The sequence below is a fragment of the Erpetoichthys calabaricus genome, chromosome 16 (genome assembly GCF_900747795.2).
Source record: "Erpetoichthys calabaricus chromosome 16, fErpCal1.3, whole genome shotgun sequence".
Classification (NCBI taxonomy): domain Eukaryota; kingdom Metazoa; phylum Chordata; class Cladistia; order Polypteriformes; family Polypteridae; genus Erpetoichthys; species Erpetoichthys calabaricus.
The window spans coordinates 49,679,653-49,698,116 of NC_041409.2; the positions used below are offsets into that span (position 1 = coordinate 49,679,653).

General features: G+C 36.1%; 1 protein-coding gene across 1 annotated transcript in view; it reads left to right on the forward strand.

Moving 5' to 3' along the window:
* The window catches only part of cdan1 (codanin 1), a 74,710-nt gene that overhangs the window by 45,099 nt on the left and 11,147 nt on the right, over positions 1 to 18,464 (forward strand). The window contains exons 16-21 of the mRNA XM_028821585.2: positions 777 to 866; positions 2,394 to 2,448; positions 14,358 to 14,491; positions 17,012 to 17,115; positions 17,201 to 17,353; positions 18,400 to 18,463. Coding sequence (XP_028677418.1) covers positions 777 to 866; positions 2,394 to 2,448; positions 14,358 to 14,491; positions 17,012 to 17,115; positions 17,201 to 17,353; positions 18,400 to 18,463 — 600 coding nt within the window. The remainder of the gene's footprint in view (positions 1 to 776; positions 867 to 2,393; positions 2,449 to 14,357; positions 14,492 to 17,011; positions 17,116 to 17,200; positions 17,354 to 18,399; position 18,464) is intronic.

Consider the following 18,464-nt stretch of genomic DNA (forward strand, 5'->3'; position numbering starts at 1 on the left):
TATTTCTCAGAAATATTCACTATATAAAATTTACTTAATTGTTTAACAGTACATTTCTCCTATATTTTTTCTTGTTTTATTTAAGGAGCATGATGGTAAGGCTAAACAGGACAGACCAGGCTTTACTATCTCCAGATTTAGTCTACGGCTATTCTTTGGTTATATTTAGGTAATCCCCAAGTGTTCCAAAGACCTGCTGAGATGTATAATCTCTCCAGCCTGAAGTGAGTCTTCTCACAGTGGTCCTTGCAAAGAATCCATAGGCATCACCATTAAATGCCAAAACTACCTTGCCTGGCTACTAGTTAACAGCAGTACCTTAATCCTGGGATCTTCACTCTGATCTCTCCAGAAGACCATTTCTGCATTTTGTCTTTGTCAAAATCAGCCCTTCATAGCTATAGCATTCAATTGGGGTTATAGATTTAATAGTAAGTTTATAGTTTTGTCAAGCAATTTATAGATGAGAACAATCATTTTAATTGTATGGCTATATAATTACACTTTCATCTAGATAACTTTACCTCTTAATCCTCATTGATGTTTGATTTATGTGTTATATTTGTTACAGCTGTTTTGGAACATTTGGAGCAATTGTAAAAGTTATATGGAAAATAATAAGAAAAAAATAGTCACATTGTTCAGTTTAATCATGATGGATATAAAATGCTTTAAAACCAGCACAGTTTGTGAAGCACATCCATATCAGATGACTGTGTACCACTGTAAATTATTAAAAAAAAATAATCTCCGCTTTGATAATGTTTTTGGTATAGATTCCAGCTGTGCCAGAAGACCTGTTCTTTGGCAGTGATTTCACAGACCTTGTTCACAGCAGGGACACTGCAGTTCACATCCAAGGCTTGGTATGCACTGACTATACTACTGTCGTTTAATTGTCTTAATATTTTATTTGCAGGAACAATTTTTTTTTTTTTTTTTTAACTGTCATTTTTTAATCATCTGAGAAATGTCATAGCCTTCAATTTGACTTTCACTTGGTACTAGTGTTGGATCGATAATAAAATTTTCAACTCAGTAGTGGTACCAAAATGATACTGAAGAATATATCGGATAATTTTTTATTTTTACAAAATAAAATGCTATTAATGTTTTTGTCTCATAACCCCAATCCTAAGGCCAACCATAACCCAAAGCCTCACCCCCAAAAATAAAGTTTTCACTAACTGAGCACTGACTCTAGTAACTGAATAGAGTTGCATTTCATTTATTTAAAATATTGTAGCAACCACTGACGGGCAAGGAAGAACAACACAGGTATATGTAATAGTAATTGAAATCACTGGTGAGTTAGATGCAGCACTGAGCACTCCTGACTCACCATCCCCACTACTACTGCCCAACGTCCAAGACTCCACCCTAAGATTTAAGACGGTGTGAGAGCCTTATTCTTTTAGTCTCTCCCTGACTTAACTAACTTCCCTGTACAGTCTGTCACCTGCTTTAGCCTGAAGTATGCAAATCCTTCTGTCTTTTTATCTACTCTCTTACTTGCGTGTGCAGCTCCTGCACTGAATTTCAGTTCATGTAATATGATTACTTGTTTTGCATAATGGTGGTATAGTACCATTTCAAAAATGTAGTATTTCAGTACTTTTTTTTGTACCGGTGTACCATCCAATAGTACTTGGTAGTGCTATTACATTTTTGGAGTTCTGGTATCAGTTTGATCGCTAAGTGTTGCATTTTGTCATATTATCTATGCTTAATTGAGTTTAGGTGTGCTGGGAGCCAGAAACTGTTTTAGCAGCATCTGATGCAAGACAGGAATAAGCCAAAATGGGGGTACCACCCAATCACAGCACCTAATCATGCACACATTCAAATGGGGATAATTCATGTTCAAAAACCTTTATTAATTCTAAATGCTGGTTTTAGATTGCCTTTACCTGAGATTTTAGATTGTTTTCCATAAAATGTTCTCTTATGTTTTTAAATGAGCAAAATGTAGTTTATGCAAATTGAAAAAAATTCTTATAAAAAATGTTACAAGCACTTTTTTCTCCTGAATTATTTTTTTTAAAATGTAAGTTTTAGATTCAAGTTGTTAAATGTTTTATTCCAAGAATGATGTTGGTTAGTTATTGATTATTATATTTCTCATTTTCTAATTTTTTTAATCAGTTGACATAAGTTTAAATCTTGATTAACAACTTAACTGTGTAATTTGAACTGTAACATTTGTAGTTCAAAACCAGGGTCAATTAGGAACTTGGAGCAGTTTTAAAGGAATATTATGGAAGTGATTCAAAAAAGCAGCCATCTAATATGATCACTTCTGTTATATCAAAGAGTATACTGTATAGGGAAACAGACTGAGGAATCATTTAGGATCGTGTTACTTTTCTCATTTCTCACTTTTTGGCTTGTAGGATTCTCTTCCTTTGGTGGATCAACAACTCCTTTATACCTGCTGTCCATTTCTTAGTGAGTATAACACATAAAGTTTAAACTGTTCTGAAAGTGATAACTGAACTGCTAGTCATTTGTCATTTTTTTAAATAGTGCTCTGCAGTTTGTCAAAAGAATTAACTGATAGGATTATAGAGGTAACGTGTTTTTGTCTTTTGCATTTTTTCAGCAGTTCTGCTCAGATTATAGATAGTAAAAATCAGAATTAACCAGAAACTAGGCAGATTTAAATACTAATATGTATTTAGTTTTTTCCAAAGCTTTCCTATTTAAATTCTGCAATGTATCCCATCCTTTTCACCTAATGTTTTTTGTAACTGCAAATATGCTAGGTCTGATTTTACCCATATAAAACAAAATCTTTGTAGTTATATACCGGTTTGTAGTATGGATGCACATGGATAAGCAGGAAGGTAGCTGAATTTGTTTGTTTAAATAAAACAAAAATATTCAAATATCTAACACTAAGCAGCATTAGGAATACAGACAAATTAGATTATTTTAAGCCACACCTGCTTACAAAATGTTGGTGCCATCTGCTAGAAATATGTTTGACAAGTATACTGTTAATATAAGCAGAGCTATTCAGTACGTGTATTTGAATTTTAAAGACATTATTTATCAGGATTCTTTAAAAAAAAAAATGATAGATGTGCCTGGTATTCAAGAGAATGTGTCTGATTGGATTCAGGTCAGAATGTAAACAATAAAGATTGTGTTGCATGGAGTGATTTTTCTTTAGTGGTGCACTTTAGTTATTAGTTCTGGGATCCATCTTTCTGCTATACATTATTAACCTGGATGTGTACATAGTTAGCAAACCACTGAAATGTGTAGAAAAAACTAGAACAAGGGAGAAATAGCTAACACTGTTGAAGACACAGTCAAAATGTAGCAGAACTTTGAGTAAAGACAGCACCTGACAAATGTCCTCTAGTTTTCAAGTTGAGTTGTTTCACTTAGTAATGCACCTTGGTTTTTTAGCTAAGTTTTAAGATGGCACTGCCAGTTTATTAAGTATAGTATCTGAAGAAGGAAAAGCTAATAGGGGATCTCTAAACATTTTTTTAAATCTGAAACATTGTGATAGCAAAACTACCTCAATTTGTCTTTTTAAAATTGAAAATGTATGGATAAATTAGGGGACACTAAATGAAGAGTAATTTTTTTAAACAGGGTGTTGTTGAAGTAAGGAATAGATTCCCTTCAAGAAATACCCTAAGTTTAAATTGCTATTAAATATGCAAAATAACACGACAAGCCAAGGTTCTTTGGAAATGAGTATAATGTTTGTTTGCAATAATCATAACTTTTAATGTGTAATCTTTGATATTTTTTTGGCAAAGGAAGGTAGGGAAGTTCTTGTAATTGGGTGACATGTTGAATGCTGGATGGCAAAGTGTTTAGCATTGCTGATTCATAGATCCATTGTCCTTGCTGTGGTCTTTGTAAGTTCCTTTGTATGTGTCACTTTTTTCTAAGTACTTTAGTTCCCATGTTTCAAGGATTACAGTGTTAAGTGGTTCAGTGTGAGTGCCCTGCAGTGGACTGGTGTGCCTTATGTTGTTGTTTCCTGTCTTGTGCCTAATGCTCTCATTATAGTCTACAGTTGCTCATGACCATGAAGTAGATTAACTGGTTTTGAAAATCTTCAATTCGATGTATTTTTCAGCTCAGAGCAGAATATACTTATTCTAAACATAGTATAAAAAATAAAGGAGCATTATGCCATATAAATGGGGTGATGAAAAGTTTCTAATGTACTTTTTAAAGATACAGTATGTGCTGTACCTGTAAACCCAGACACGCTTTATTTTAATCATAATAGTCTTAAAAGTCAATAAGCAATATACAGTTAACATAAATACAATAAATAAAGACAAATTTGGCACCCTGCCCTGTTAAAGTAAGGAACGGGAATATGAAGCTAGTGAAGCCTAAGCAAGTCAACCAGAGAGGAGCAACCTACAGTATATGGCACACTGTGAAAACTGCCATTTTGAAGAAGGAGTCATCAAATTTGCATTGAGAGGCTAAGACTAGCTAAGTTTCCATCCAGTTTTTTGCGACGTTTTGTTATCGACAAACAGAATATACGTAAAAAAAATGTGTGAAATTTGCTGTCTCCAGCCTGTTTCCATCAAACTGGCTTTTTATCGATAAAATGGTGTGCGTGATGATGTCATCCCCCCCAAAACGAACTGTCGCATAAGTTTTGTTGTATCGCGAAAAAAATCTGCCCTTGAGCCGTTTCCATACATAATTTTGTGTATGTCGCAAATTATCTACCTTTTGTTTTCCACGTTACACCCCCTCCACTAAACAAAGAAACAAAGAAATGGAGAGATTATTCAGACAGTTTTTTGAAATTTGCCAGCTTACTGTTATTTCAGTTTCACAAATAATTGGAATTGTACATAATATCCGAAGACGACAGCAGAATGAAGCAGTTGCTTGTCTGATAGCCCTAGAGCTCGAAGAAAGTACCCCAGTGCGACGAAACCCACGGGTATGGGAGAGACGACGGAATAAGACCTTCTGGGAGGAGGTGGTGGAGAGACACTTCACAGAAAGTCTCGGGCTGCAACATTTTAGAATGACACGGCCGACGTTTGAGATGTTGTGTGGATTCATCAGTCCTGATGTTGCGCCCATCACAGGTTGCCACCGACCACCGGTTCCAACCCAAAAGCGGATTGCCATCGCCCTTTACAAGCTGGCAACCTGCGCCGAATATAGAGTAGTTGGAGAAACTTTCGGGGTTAGTAAAACTACCGTCCATCGATGTGTATATGCTGTGTGCACCGCTATTAAAGAAAAATTAATGCGGCGTTATATCAGACTTCCGACTGTAGCGGAGGCCAATGAAATTGCATACCGCAATTCCTTGGTGCATCTTGTGCCACAGATTTACGGTGCGTTGGATGGCACGCATGTGCCTATTCTTCCCCCGACGGAAGGCTACCGCGATTACATTAATCACAAAGGGTGGCCATCTATTGTTCTCCAGGCCCTTGTTGATGACAGGTGCATTGCGTTGGCACTCCTGGAAGTGCCCATGATGCAGCTGTGTTTGCAGCATCGGATCTGTACAGGTGAGCCTACCTTTCAACATCCCTTCTCAGTGCGATAACAACTGAATTAGTACTGTAACCTGCTTCCCTTAAGGTTTTTAATTAAAACTGTTAATTTGAATTAATACAAAATAACGACGTTTAATCAAAAAAAAAACTCTCTTCATCAGACCATGCGAACCGCTCCGCCATTCTCGTTTTGATTGCACGTGATGAAAATGTGACACATTTATTTGCGTTAAAGCCCTTTTTTCCGACAAAAAGTGTTTCCAATGTAGTTTTTGCGACATCTGAAGTATCATATGGAATTTATGCGTTAAAGTTAAACGGAAAAATATTATGTCGACATGTACAACATTTTATCGATAATTAGCATTTCCATCAGCTATATCGGTAAAAAAATTTGAAGCGCTAAATATTTTTTTGCAAAAACTCCTTGAATGGAAACCTGGCTAGTGTCTTTATAGTAACTGTACATAGACAAGACAGAACAGAGCAGTAGAAAAAATTTGTGAAGCAGGATGTGGGTGGCTAAAATAGCAGACAGAAAGATGAATGGTGGAAGAGCAAAAGACATATGCCTGGAAATGTTTTCAGAATAGAGTCGGACTGGCAATAGGCATCTTCTTGTGAGGGCTGAAATTTAAGGTAATGATTTTAAAGTCAGAATGGATATTCTTAAGAACATTTCCAGTAGGGGAGGGGTGCAGAAAAAAGGTTGTGCCAACATAATGGATGAAGTACATAACTACCACAGATTGCAAAGATGAGAGTAAAGAACTATAAAAATGATTATTGATTGGATGGAAAGCAGCCGGAAATGATTGTGAGACTTTAAAAGCTTTAACAGCAGATTTAAGTTGCAAACAGAAGAAAAAAACAAGAGGAGGGAATAGTAAAAACATCCCCAAGAGTCGATGTGCCTCAACAGTGTCACAAAGGAAAGAACATGGGGTTGTCAGCAATACCAAAGAGCAGATTATTAAAGATTAAAGTGCATGAGTACCACATTAAATATAAAACTAGATTGTTCTCAATTCCATGCCATATTCCCACTGCATTTTAATTAAGTGTCTCAGGTTGGACGCTCTAGATTTTACTGTTGTGGACCATGAAAGGTAGTACTCCGAGGAGATAGGATACTTGATTACACAGTAAACCAAGATGGGTATTGACAAGGAGAGAGAGCCAACTCAACTCCATGTTGAGCATAAAGTGTATGGCTAAAATATGGAACCCGAAACTCTGTGGAGTGCTTAACAGATGGTCTTTTTATATTCCATAAAAATACAAAAAGCAAAAATCTAACATTTGACCAGGGAAAGGTGGGAGCACAGCACTAATGAAACTGAGGAAATGTATTCATTTTACATATAGTGAACACTTTTATAACTTTTACAGATCTTTTCTATGCTACTCAAATAAAGCATTGTGTTTTGCTTGCACAGCTACTGTTTAGTAGCTGGCTAATTATTGTCATATCGCGTACAATGGAATTAGCACTATGTAAGGGGGAAAGATGTGGAAGATTTAGTTTTATGAGTAAAACATGATGAACCTTAATGCACATGCAACTGATGAATACAGTAATCCCTCGCTATATCGCGCTTCGCCTTTCGCGGCTTCACTCCATCGCGGATTTTATATGTAAGCATATTTAAATATATATCGCGGATTTTTTGCTGGTTCGCGGATTTCTGCGGACAATGGGTCTTTTAATTTCTGGTACATGCTTCCTCAGTTGGTTTGACCAGTTGATTTCATACAAGGGACGCTATTGGCAGATGGCTGAGAAGCTACCCGGCTTACTTTTCTGTCTCTCTTGCGCTGACTTTCTCTGATCCTGACGTAGGGGGATTGAGCAGGGGGGCTGTTCGCACACCTAGACGATAAGGACGCTCGTCTAAAAATGCTGAAAGATTATCTTCACGTTGCTATCTTTTGTGCAGCTGCTTCCAGAAACGACATGCTGCACGGTGCTTCGCATACTTAAAAGCTCGAAGGGCACGTATTGATTGAAAAACAAACTCTGTCTCTCTCTCTCTCTCACTCTTCCTGCTCCTGATGGAGGGGGTGTGAGCTGCCACCTTCAACAGCTTTGTGCCGCAGTGCTTCGCATACTTAAAAGCAAACAGCCCTATTGATTTGTTTGCTTTCCTCTGTCTTTCCGACAGACTCTGCTCCTGACGCGCACTCCTTTGAAGAGGAAAATATGTTTGCATTCTTTTAATTGTGAGACGGAACTGTCATCTCTGTCTTGTCATGGAGCACAGTTTAAACTTTTGAAAAAGAGACAAATGTTTGTTTGCAGTGTTTGAATAATGTTCCTGTCTCTCTACAACCTCCTGTGTTTCTGCGCAAATCTGTGACCCAAGCATGACAATATAAAAATAACCATATAAACATATGGTTTCTACTTCGCGGATTTTCTTATTTCGCGGGTGGCTCTGGAACGCAACCCCCGCGATGGAGGAGGGATTACTGTACATTAAAGTTTATTGCTAGTATAAATATATACCTTAATAAAGTGGTATCATTGATATTGTGTAGTAAGGAATTGGAGGAATTTTACATGTTTGGGAGAATTTCAGCATAGGGTTTATAGAAAATAATATGATCATTATGGCCTACTGATTAATCTGACCATTTTCATATACGACTAATCCATCTTTTGAAAAAATAAAACACTTTTAACAAAATTGACACAATAATTAGTGAGAATAAAAATGAATATATTTTCATTTACACAGACTCTTTATTTCTCATTTTATAATAACACACTTTTAAAACAAGTTTTATCAAAATATTACATTTTCATATTTGTGACACTTGCTGAGACATTAGCTGGTTAATAACACTTAGTGAGGACTCCAGTACAAATGACACATTTATCACATTTTAGTTGTTACGATAATGAAAATTTCTTAGGTTCAAAAACAGAATGAAGGACACAAATTTAGTGGTTCATGGTTCATTTTTAGAATGTTTTGCAAGCCCATTAACTGTGCCATCTCTGCAATTTTGTGCTTTTGTTAGCTTATTACATGTTGTATCATTGGTCCTATTTGCTTTGTATTTCTTATATGAGCTGAACAACACAAATGTTTGGGCAATATGGCAGTTTTGGAAGATTAACTGAATACATTTGGTTTTGGAATAAACTTATGCATAGGTACAGGTACAGATTATGCCACCCATTACTAGTGTTGATTTTTATTTCCTCTCTCTCCATGCAGCCAGGACAGGCCCTTGCTCTATTGTCCTATGAATCTCCAAAGGAGCATTGTTTGACCACGTAAAAAATCAACACCATAGTACAACTCTTTCAAGTTTCGGCTCAAAACATTTTTGTCATACCTCTCAAATATACAAAACTGTTAACTGAAATATTCAGAGTGGTTTAAAGTCAAAATTCCAGCTGTTCTACCTCAAGTGCTTTCTGTTATGTAGGCATATACTTATGTGGAAGTGTACCTCAAGACAGACCAAGTGTTACTAAGGGGCACTGAGAAGGGAAAGAAGATGGTAACACATATGTAATGGAAAATCAAAAGCAATTACTACACTTAATTAAAAAGCAATACAAGAACAATATAAAGCAACCTCAACAACAACCATAACAAGAATGTGCTATGCTAAAATAATGAGATCTTATCATTGATTTAAGGGATTCTGCAATAGTACTAGACAGATTGTTCCCTAGGTTGCATGCTTGAAAGTTAAAGGCTCTGCCTCTTTAACAAGTGCTCTTTATCCCATGCATGTTTAAGGAGGGCTGTATCTTTCAACAATGTATGCCCTGAGATAGGTGTGCCATTGGACAGATTTGCTTTGTACTTTATGTATGAGCTGAACAACACAAATGTATGTGCAATATGGTAGTTTTGAAAGAATAACTTAATATATGTTATATATAGGTTCTAATTAGTTCTATGAGGCAAGAGAGGAGTTTGAGGGTGAGGGTCTGGTTGGAAAGCAATTATGGCTTTATATGTGTGAAGGAAGATTTTAAAATTAGCTCTCAAAATAATTAGAGGCCACTGAATACATTTTTAGGACGTTGAGTCATACAGTTGTTGTTATAACCGTGCTTCTTGATGCAGTGTGTTGTGTTAGCTATAGAGGCGTAAGTGTACAATTTCTGGTATTTCTAACTAATATAAAATTAATTTTACACAGTGATAAGTAAAAGTCTAGCTCTTGTTATTAAGCATAATGAAAAGATGGCTTTAATGCTAAACTTTCTTTTGCATGCAGCGACATGGCTGTGGCCTAATGAAGGTCAAGAACAGTAGCTTAAGATTTCAACCTTGAGATTAACACCCATTTGACCGGCCCAGTATTCCATATATCGCTCTTTCTGGCTTTGACTTAAAGTGTGTCATTGTTTAATGAATAAGTTTCAGTAAAATGATGGAAACACCTGCACAAGCTGTAAAGTTATGATGGCCAGTTTCAGTCAAGTGATCAACATTAGGTAATGTTGGGAAGAGTTTTAAAGAGAAGAGTATTTTGCATAGATGATAAGAGATGTAATATAAACTAATGCACTTCCTGGTTTGGGCACTGGTTAATTCTATTTGTTACATAAAGATTTTTCTGCTCTTCCATCTGGGATTTTGCCACCTTGCTTTTCTCCATCATAAATTCAAGTAGCCTGAGCTTAAACATTACAAAACACAAATTAATAAACTAGCTGTCTAAGGCCCAAATGTTTAAAAACCAGACATGATTTTCCAGTATTTTCAAGGTAGAAAATGCAAATTTTGGAAAACACAAAATATGAATACTGAGGGTTAAGTCTGGGTCAAAGATAATGTCTTAATAGTTCAATTTAGCCAAATTAATATTCAGACATATTCAGTCAACAGTATTCCCTATTTCTTTACTATTCTTAAAGTTCCATCTATCCATTTTCCAACCCGCTGGAGCCAATCCTAGCCAACACAGGGCGTAAGGCAGGGAACCAATTCCGGGCAGGGCACCAACCCAACGCAGGGCACACACACACACCAAGCACACACTAGGGCCAATTTAGAATCGCCAATTGACCTAACCTGCATGTCTTTTGACTGTGGGAGGAAACCGTGCCGCCCTATTCTTAAAGTTAAATTTTTAAATTAAAAACTAATTACTATTCATCCACCGATTTAATTGAGTAAATGGGTTTGTTAATTATGTAATTGGAACGTATAATTTACTTAAACTGATAAATTCAGTATACAAATGAAAAGTAATATTGTGCTAATGGTATTGACATTTCATCTCCTTATGCCAGCCTATAAAGAATAAAGATAATTGATCTTAACACCCAGTGCTGAGTGACACCATGTGAAGTGTGGACAAGAATGAGGGAACTATCTCTAGACTTTATTCACATATTGAAAATCATGTGGAAATATTATGTGGAGTGTGAATGGAGGTGCAGGTTCGGTGGTGGTAAGAAGAGTGTGATCTGCATGTAAGTTGTTCCATTCTGACTTTTTAAAAGGAAACGTTTGCCTTAGCTGTATGACAGGTTTGCATGTTGAATGGTTATAGGATGAGGCTGATGAAGCTTAAAATATAATCCTACTTCCAAAAAAGTTGGGTTGTGTGTAAAATGTAAATAAAAGCAGAATGTGGTGATTTGCAAATTAAGTAAACCATATATTTAATTGAAAATAAAATAAAGACAACATGTCAAATGTTGAAACTGAGAAATTTTGTTTTATGAAAAATATATGTCCATTTTGAATTTGATTCAGTTTGATACAGTTGTTTCAAAAAAAGTTTGGATGGGATAACAAAAGGCTGCAAAAGTTGTGTAATGCTAATAAACACCTGGTGGAACATCTCATAACAAATTTGGTTACTTGGCAATAGGTCAGTAACATGATTGGATATGAAAAAAGCATCCCAGAGAGGCAGAGTCTCTCAGAAGTGAAGATGCAGAGGAGTACACTACTCAGTGAAAGAGTGTGCGAACAAATAGTGCAACGATTTAAAAATAATGTTCCTTAATATAAAATTGCAAAGAATTTGGGTATTTCATCATCTACGGCACATAATATCATTAAAAGATTCAGGGAGTCCAAAGAAATCTATTTTCTTTATAATTGATTTTATTGTAATCATTCCATACAAATAGATCAATTTTTACAAAAAAATAGGATTGAAAACAAATCAACCCCTACCCCTGAGAAAGAGAGCATGGCCAACGAAATAAAACTTAAAAATAGTAAAAAAAAATAAATAAATTGATGAGTTTAATAGGCGGATACAGATAAATGGAGAAGAAAAAGAAACGCAGAGAGAATCTGCTTTATACAGAGAAATTTTTTTACATGAGGGACAAGGCAGAAAACCAAAATTTGATGGCCACGATCTTTAGGTCCTCAGGTGGCACTTCATTAAGACCAGACACGATTCTGCAGTGGTAAATCACTGCATGGGCTCAGAAACAGTTCCAAAAACTATTGCTTATGAACACAGATTGTTGCTGCATCCACCAATCCAAGTTAAAACTCTACAATGCAAAGAAAAAAAATGTACAGTATATAAATATGATCTAGAAACACTGCCACCTTCTCTGGCTTCAAACTCTAAAATGAAATGAGACAAAATTGGAAAACTGTCCTATGGTTTGACAAATCAAAATTTGAAATAGTTTTTAGAAATCATGAACACCGTATCCTATCATTGCACTGTTTAAAAGCTTGAAAATGTATTGGTATGGGGTGTATTTTTACAAAAGAAATGGGTAGTTTGTGCATCTGGGAAGGCACCATTAATGCTGAAGAAAATATACATGTTTTGGAGCAACATATTCTGCCACCCAGACAACATCTTTTCAGGGAAGGCCTTGCTTGGCAAGGCAATGCCAACCCGCATTCAGCACGTATTACAACAGCATGGCTCAGTAGTGAGAGACTCCAGGTGACCTGCCTGCCATCCAGACCTGTCACCCATTAAAAACATTTGGCACATTGTGAAATGAAAATATGACAAAGAAGACCCCAAATTTTTGAGCAGCTGAAATTGGAAATGAGGCAAGAAAGGGACAGCATTTCTCTTTCAAAACTATACCAATTGGCCCCCTCAGTTCCCAAACAGTGTGTTGTTAAAAGAAGAGGTAATGCAACACAGTGGTAAACATGATCCTGTCCCAGCTTTTTTAAGATATGTTGCTGGCATCAAATTTAAAATGAGGATATATTAAAAAAACCACACTTACAAAATTTGATATGTTGTCTTTATACAATTTTTAATTAAACATAGGGTTTACATGATTTGCAAATCATCTCATTCTATTTTTATTGCATTTTACAAAGTGTTGGCAATTTTTATTTTATTTTTTTTTTTTTTTTTAGAAACAGGGTTGTAACTGAGGTGATATTAATCAGGTGTCAAATTTTAAGGCAGGGGAGGAATAAAAACTACAAATTTGAGAGAAAGCATTAGCATGAAGAAAATATATGGCCAATCATACTACTGTCATTTTTATGTATGTAGCAAATGAATAGAAATGACCTGGCCAAGAGTTGCAGTGTAGTCTAGGTGGAGGAGGTGAGACTGAGAAGATGGTCAACTAAGACATGTGGAAATGGTAGCTTTTGGTGTGAAAAGAATAAATTTTGCATATAAGGATACCTAAGACCATCAAGAGCTGGCTATTCTGAAGAAAGAGCTATTAGTTCATCTCAGTATAATAACTTGAGTAGAGAAAATTGACACCATCCAAACAGAACAGAAAATACAATATTAAGTAATACCAGGATGTATTGTGTTTTGAAATGCATGCCATTTCTGTTGCTGCCTGTTGTGCTTCTATTTACAGCATAATGTTAAAGGAAGATATTAAATTACTGGTAACATTGTGCTGTTCTGCTTATTGGAAAGCAGTTAGTGTGTACTGAATAGCTTTAAACTTGCATCAAACTTCTTTTTCCTTCAAAATGTTTAAGGCTAACACCTCTTATTGGCTACACTGAATGTAGACTGTAACAATAATTGAATTTGTACAAACTGTTGTTAAGCTTATTCTTATGATGAATTCTGGTGTGTAAATCCTGTCCTTATTATTAGAGTACCAACTTTACTGTTACTGTAATTTATAATATGTGTTAATTTTTCGGACACCCTGTACCTCCTCTGTCTCATTTGATAGATATTTTATACATTTTAATTTATAAGAAGTAAATCATTGGCTTATATATGTATGTATACATGTATGAAGTAAACCCACTGTGCATGACGTAATTATGTAACAAAGTTGCCTTTTGAGTTGATTTTTCTAGTCATATACACTTCTGTACATCCAAAAATGAAAAATAATTTATAGTCATTGGGCAGTGGGAGGGCGGCACGGTGGCACAGTGGGTAGCGCTGCTGCCTCGCAGTTGGGAGATCTGGGGACCCGAGTTCGCTTCCCGGGTCCTCCCTGCGTGGAGTTTGCATGTTCTCCCCGTGTCTGCGTGGGTTTCCTCCGGGCGCCCCGGTTTCCTCCCACATTCCAAAGACATGTTGGTTCGGTGGATTGGCGATTCTAAATTGGCCCTAGTGTGTGCTTGGTGTGTTTGTGTGTGTCCTGCGGTGGGTTGGCACCCTGCCCGGGATTGGTTCCTGCCTTGTGCCCTGTGTTGGCTGGGATTGGCTCCAGAAGACCCCCGTGACCCTGTGTTCAGATTCAGCGGGTTGGAAAATGGATGGATGGATGGGCAGTGGGATGGATATAGAATCAAATTGAAATTAGGAGGAATGATGTCAGATAGGTAACCTTGGACCTTGTCGTCTAAGGTTTGTTTCTAAAATCATTTTACTTATTTACTTTCTTCCTTTCTGTTTTGATTTTGCTTAATTTTATAATAGGTGAATTCCGTAAACTACTTGCTGCATTTGTAGCTGGCAGTTCATCAAAGAATGGAGGGCTAATTCGCAAAATAACGCCTACAGCTGCTGAACCCTTTGTGCCGTGTATCTCTCTGTCTCAGCAAAAACTGCAGGTAGGACCTACTTCTCTAAACAGAACTTAGTCCTCATTCAACTTGCATCTCATATGTAGACAAAATGTGACATTCATATGTAATTCTTTTGCTCTTTGTTTCAAATTTACATTTCAATCAGTCTTTTGGAGCAGAGAATACAGTCGTGATATGTGCATTTACAGCTTAGTTCAATTGTCAGTGTGTATGCGATTACCAGTATTGCCGTTTATAAGCTCACTATTGTGCATTCTATTTTAGTGTCATACCTTCCTTGCAGTAGTGTTAAACTGTCACTTTCACCAAAATTGTTAGTAATATAATTTCATTGTTAAACATTTTTAAATCTGTACATTCAATATTTTTTACAACATGAGCAGATTATTTTATCAGTATGGTTAATAAGTCTCTGGTTTAAATTGCATAAATGTGTTGCTGCAGAAGAACATACTTGAAAATTTAAATGAATTTATAAATCTTTTAGAATTACCTGGATCTCTGCATTAAATATTCCTATAAACATGATCTAATCTTCAGCTAATTAACAGTGAACAACAAACATGAGGTGCTTAAACTAATAGCACGCAATTATAATTCTGTTAGTCATAACTGCATACATCACTTAAACATTCTCAGTGTAGGTGAGGAAAAAGTATGTGAATCTTGAGGCTAACTTTCCAAAGCTAAATGGGGCAGGTGTTCCAATGAAAAATGAGATTGGTGAAGAGTTATGAGGTAATGTGCCCTATAAAAAAAGAAACATGACATTTGACTACTTATAAAGTCTGCTGTTATCAAAAAAAAAATCTTTGCATGAATAATGCCCACATCAAATAAACAGGTCTTTAGCAAAAAAAGTAATTACATTTATACAGCACTTTTCTAACCTTCTCAGACTTCATTATTTAGATAGTGGGGAGCCACTTCAACCACCAACAGTGTGTAGAATAAACCCATATATATATCATTATATATTATATTATATCACATTATATTATATCACTCATTATATATTTCACCACTTCACCACTTAGTACCTGGAAAGTCACTAAAGAACAGAGAATGATTAGGGGACTAGAGTGGACGATGCAGTGATATGCAGTTAAGCCAGGACATTAGGGAACACACTTGTCTTTTCGAAAGATGTCCAGGGATTTTTAATGACCACAGTGCATCAGAATGTTGGTTTTACATCTCTTGCAAAGGCCAGCACATTTTTTCAGCACAGTGTCTCCATCACTGTACTGGGTCTTTGGGAATCTACACATAGAACACAGGATAAGCATCCTCAGCTGGCATCACAAATAACACTCCCAGCAGGAACCCCTAGCTTTCCTGATTGGTCTCCCATCCAAATACTTTCCAAGTCCTAATTTTACCCAAGTACACCCTTAGCTTCAGGTGTCTCTTCTGAAGTGCAAATGACACTGGCCTGGGTGTTCATCACTTCACCATAAGATACATTTTCTACCAATGGCCAAAATTAAGTATTTGTTGCTACTCATTTTGGAGGGGGTCATCATGCCATGTCATAGCAAGAGTTCAGGAGGAAGTGAAAAAAACATCACTAGGACTTGTCAAAATCTTTTATATTTCCACTGTACTAAAAATGCTTGAACAATAATGGTGTTCATGAAAGGACAAAATGGAGAAAAATAATGCTCTTCAAAAGAAACACTGCTGCACATCCCCATTTTGCAAAATGTATGCAGAAGGTTCAACAGGTGTTTTGCAATAATGTTCTGTAAACAGATGAGACACAGGTTGAGCCCCATGTTTGGAGCTGAGGGGGAAAAAAACACCTGGAGCTGCTTTGATGCCTCATGGCCTGGACATCCTGCTATGATAAACAGGTCAATGAATTCAACATTTTGTAAAGAAAGTAGAATGTCACTTGAAGCTTAATACACATTGGGTAATGCAGGAAGACAATGACACAAAGTAAATCAACAACAGGATGGCTTAAACTGAAGAAAATTGTTTTCAAGAATGTCAACTTCAGGGTCTGTGACATGAAGCAAAGAGAATTGTTCATTCCAGAAATATCATATAAATATCCATGGAGTAAAGCAGTTTAGTAAGGGAAAGGGGTCTAAAATTCCTCATAAATGTTATGCAAGTCTGTTGAGCAGCTGTAGGATATGTTTGGTGGAGTTTATTGCTGCTACATCCTCTTCTAAATGAAGTTGTATCTGTTACTAATACAAGGGTGCTTAGTCCTTCTTGATCATGTATTGCTATTCTGCTGTTCCTATTGCTTATGTAGTAGTAATAAGAAATTTTAAGTAGTTTGCTCAAGATTTCTCATACTAATTGTGTGAGACCTGCTAGAAGACATTACTTAGATTGGCATGTCAAACTGATCCAGTATAATCTTTTAGTAACAAATTTTCAAGATGTCTGCCTGCTTGCTTTTCATTAACCTACTTCCACTTCACTAAACCATTGAAACACAATGTCTACTGCTTTCATAATAATTAAAACTGTTGGTGTTTTTATATTTACTTTTCTTTAATTACCATTTATTTTTCTGCATTTCAGATCGATTTGGAACAAGCTTTCTTCCACAATCAGCCACCATCCTTGCGTCGGACAGTGGAGTTTGTGGCAGAGAGAGTTGGTTCAAACTGTGTTAAGCATATCAAGTAAGTAGTCTGTTGATTAAAATTTAGTTATTCGTATCTGTCCATGTAGTAAACCAATTTGTACATGTTTGCCTGTCTTTTGTAGAGCAACACTAGTGGCTGATACTGTTCAGTCTGGTGAAGCCATTATGAAAGAAAAGCTAAGAGATGATGGAGAGCACTTAAAGAACAAGCTTTTGGATGCAGTTTGTGCCCAGCTTTGTGATGGAGGAAAACAAGCACTGGCATTTGGCAAGGAGTATGGGCATACTTATATTTCAATGTTTTCTATAGTTAGAAGAATATTGCACTTGCCTTGGCACAGTGTAGTCCTTTATTTGAAGATAGTTTGTATAATTGAGATATCCTTTCAATTTTGTTAATTTTCTGTATATATATGATATTTACAGAATGCCTGACATTGAAAATAATTTAACAGCACACTAAACTAACATTTAAGTAAACGGGAGTCACAGGATAATTAGCTAAGGTCCAATAGTTGCTGTTGAGACTTATTTGTCTCATGTTAGTATACCTTGGTTAATTGTATTTACTTACGTCATTTACAGTACTTGATAAACCTGCCATCTTTACATTACATGTATAAAGAGAATGTTTTCAATCTGGCTTTAAAATTTAGAAAGCACTTGGAAGCTTCAAATCACTATGGCACATGTATATTATGTCTGTGTTTGCTTAATTAATTTTTTTGAGGTAGAAAAAGATAGAACTTTATTTGTCCCCAGGGGAAAATTTTGGCTTTTCACAGAAGGTCTGTAAAACATACACACACACACCAGAAATTTATTGCAGCTGGTACAAATATTGTTTGCAAGATTTATTTTTTTCCCAGTTGAAATTACCTAGCACAACTTGGTTTTAATTAAACAATTATTTTAATGCATCATCAGGCAGTTACTAGTAGGACAGATTTATCAGTACTGTTTACGATAGCCACAATTTTCTGAATTCAAGGCTGATTTTTGCCTTTCCCCCAATGCTGATGGGATAGGCTCTTGAATTACACTGACCAGGTCTAAGAATATTTGTGTGGGGATATATGTAGTTATCATTTGCATTATAGTTGTGCCATTTCTTCTGTAAGTTTTTGATTTACCTTGTCTGCAATAATATGATGCAAATATTGTCTGAACTCTTAGTCTTCATTTTACTGTTATTATAAAAACATATTTGATTGCATTTTTGTCCAAGTCTTTACCTTCTGAAGTTTATAAATAGATAACACATTCATCTCAGCTTACTAGAAATAAAAAAAAGTTGACGTCCTTGTTTCCTTCCTGTCAGGTTTTGCATTCTAAGAGCTCCTGAAGCGGTGAAAGTCCTGCTGCCTGAAGAGACTTCAGCAGCGG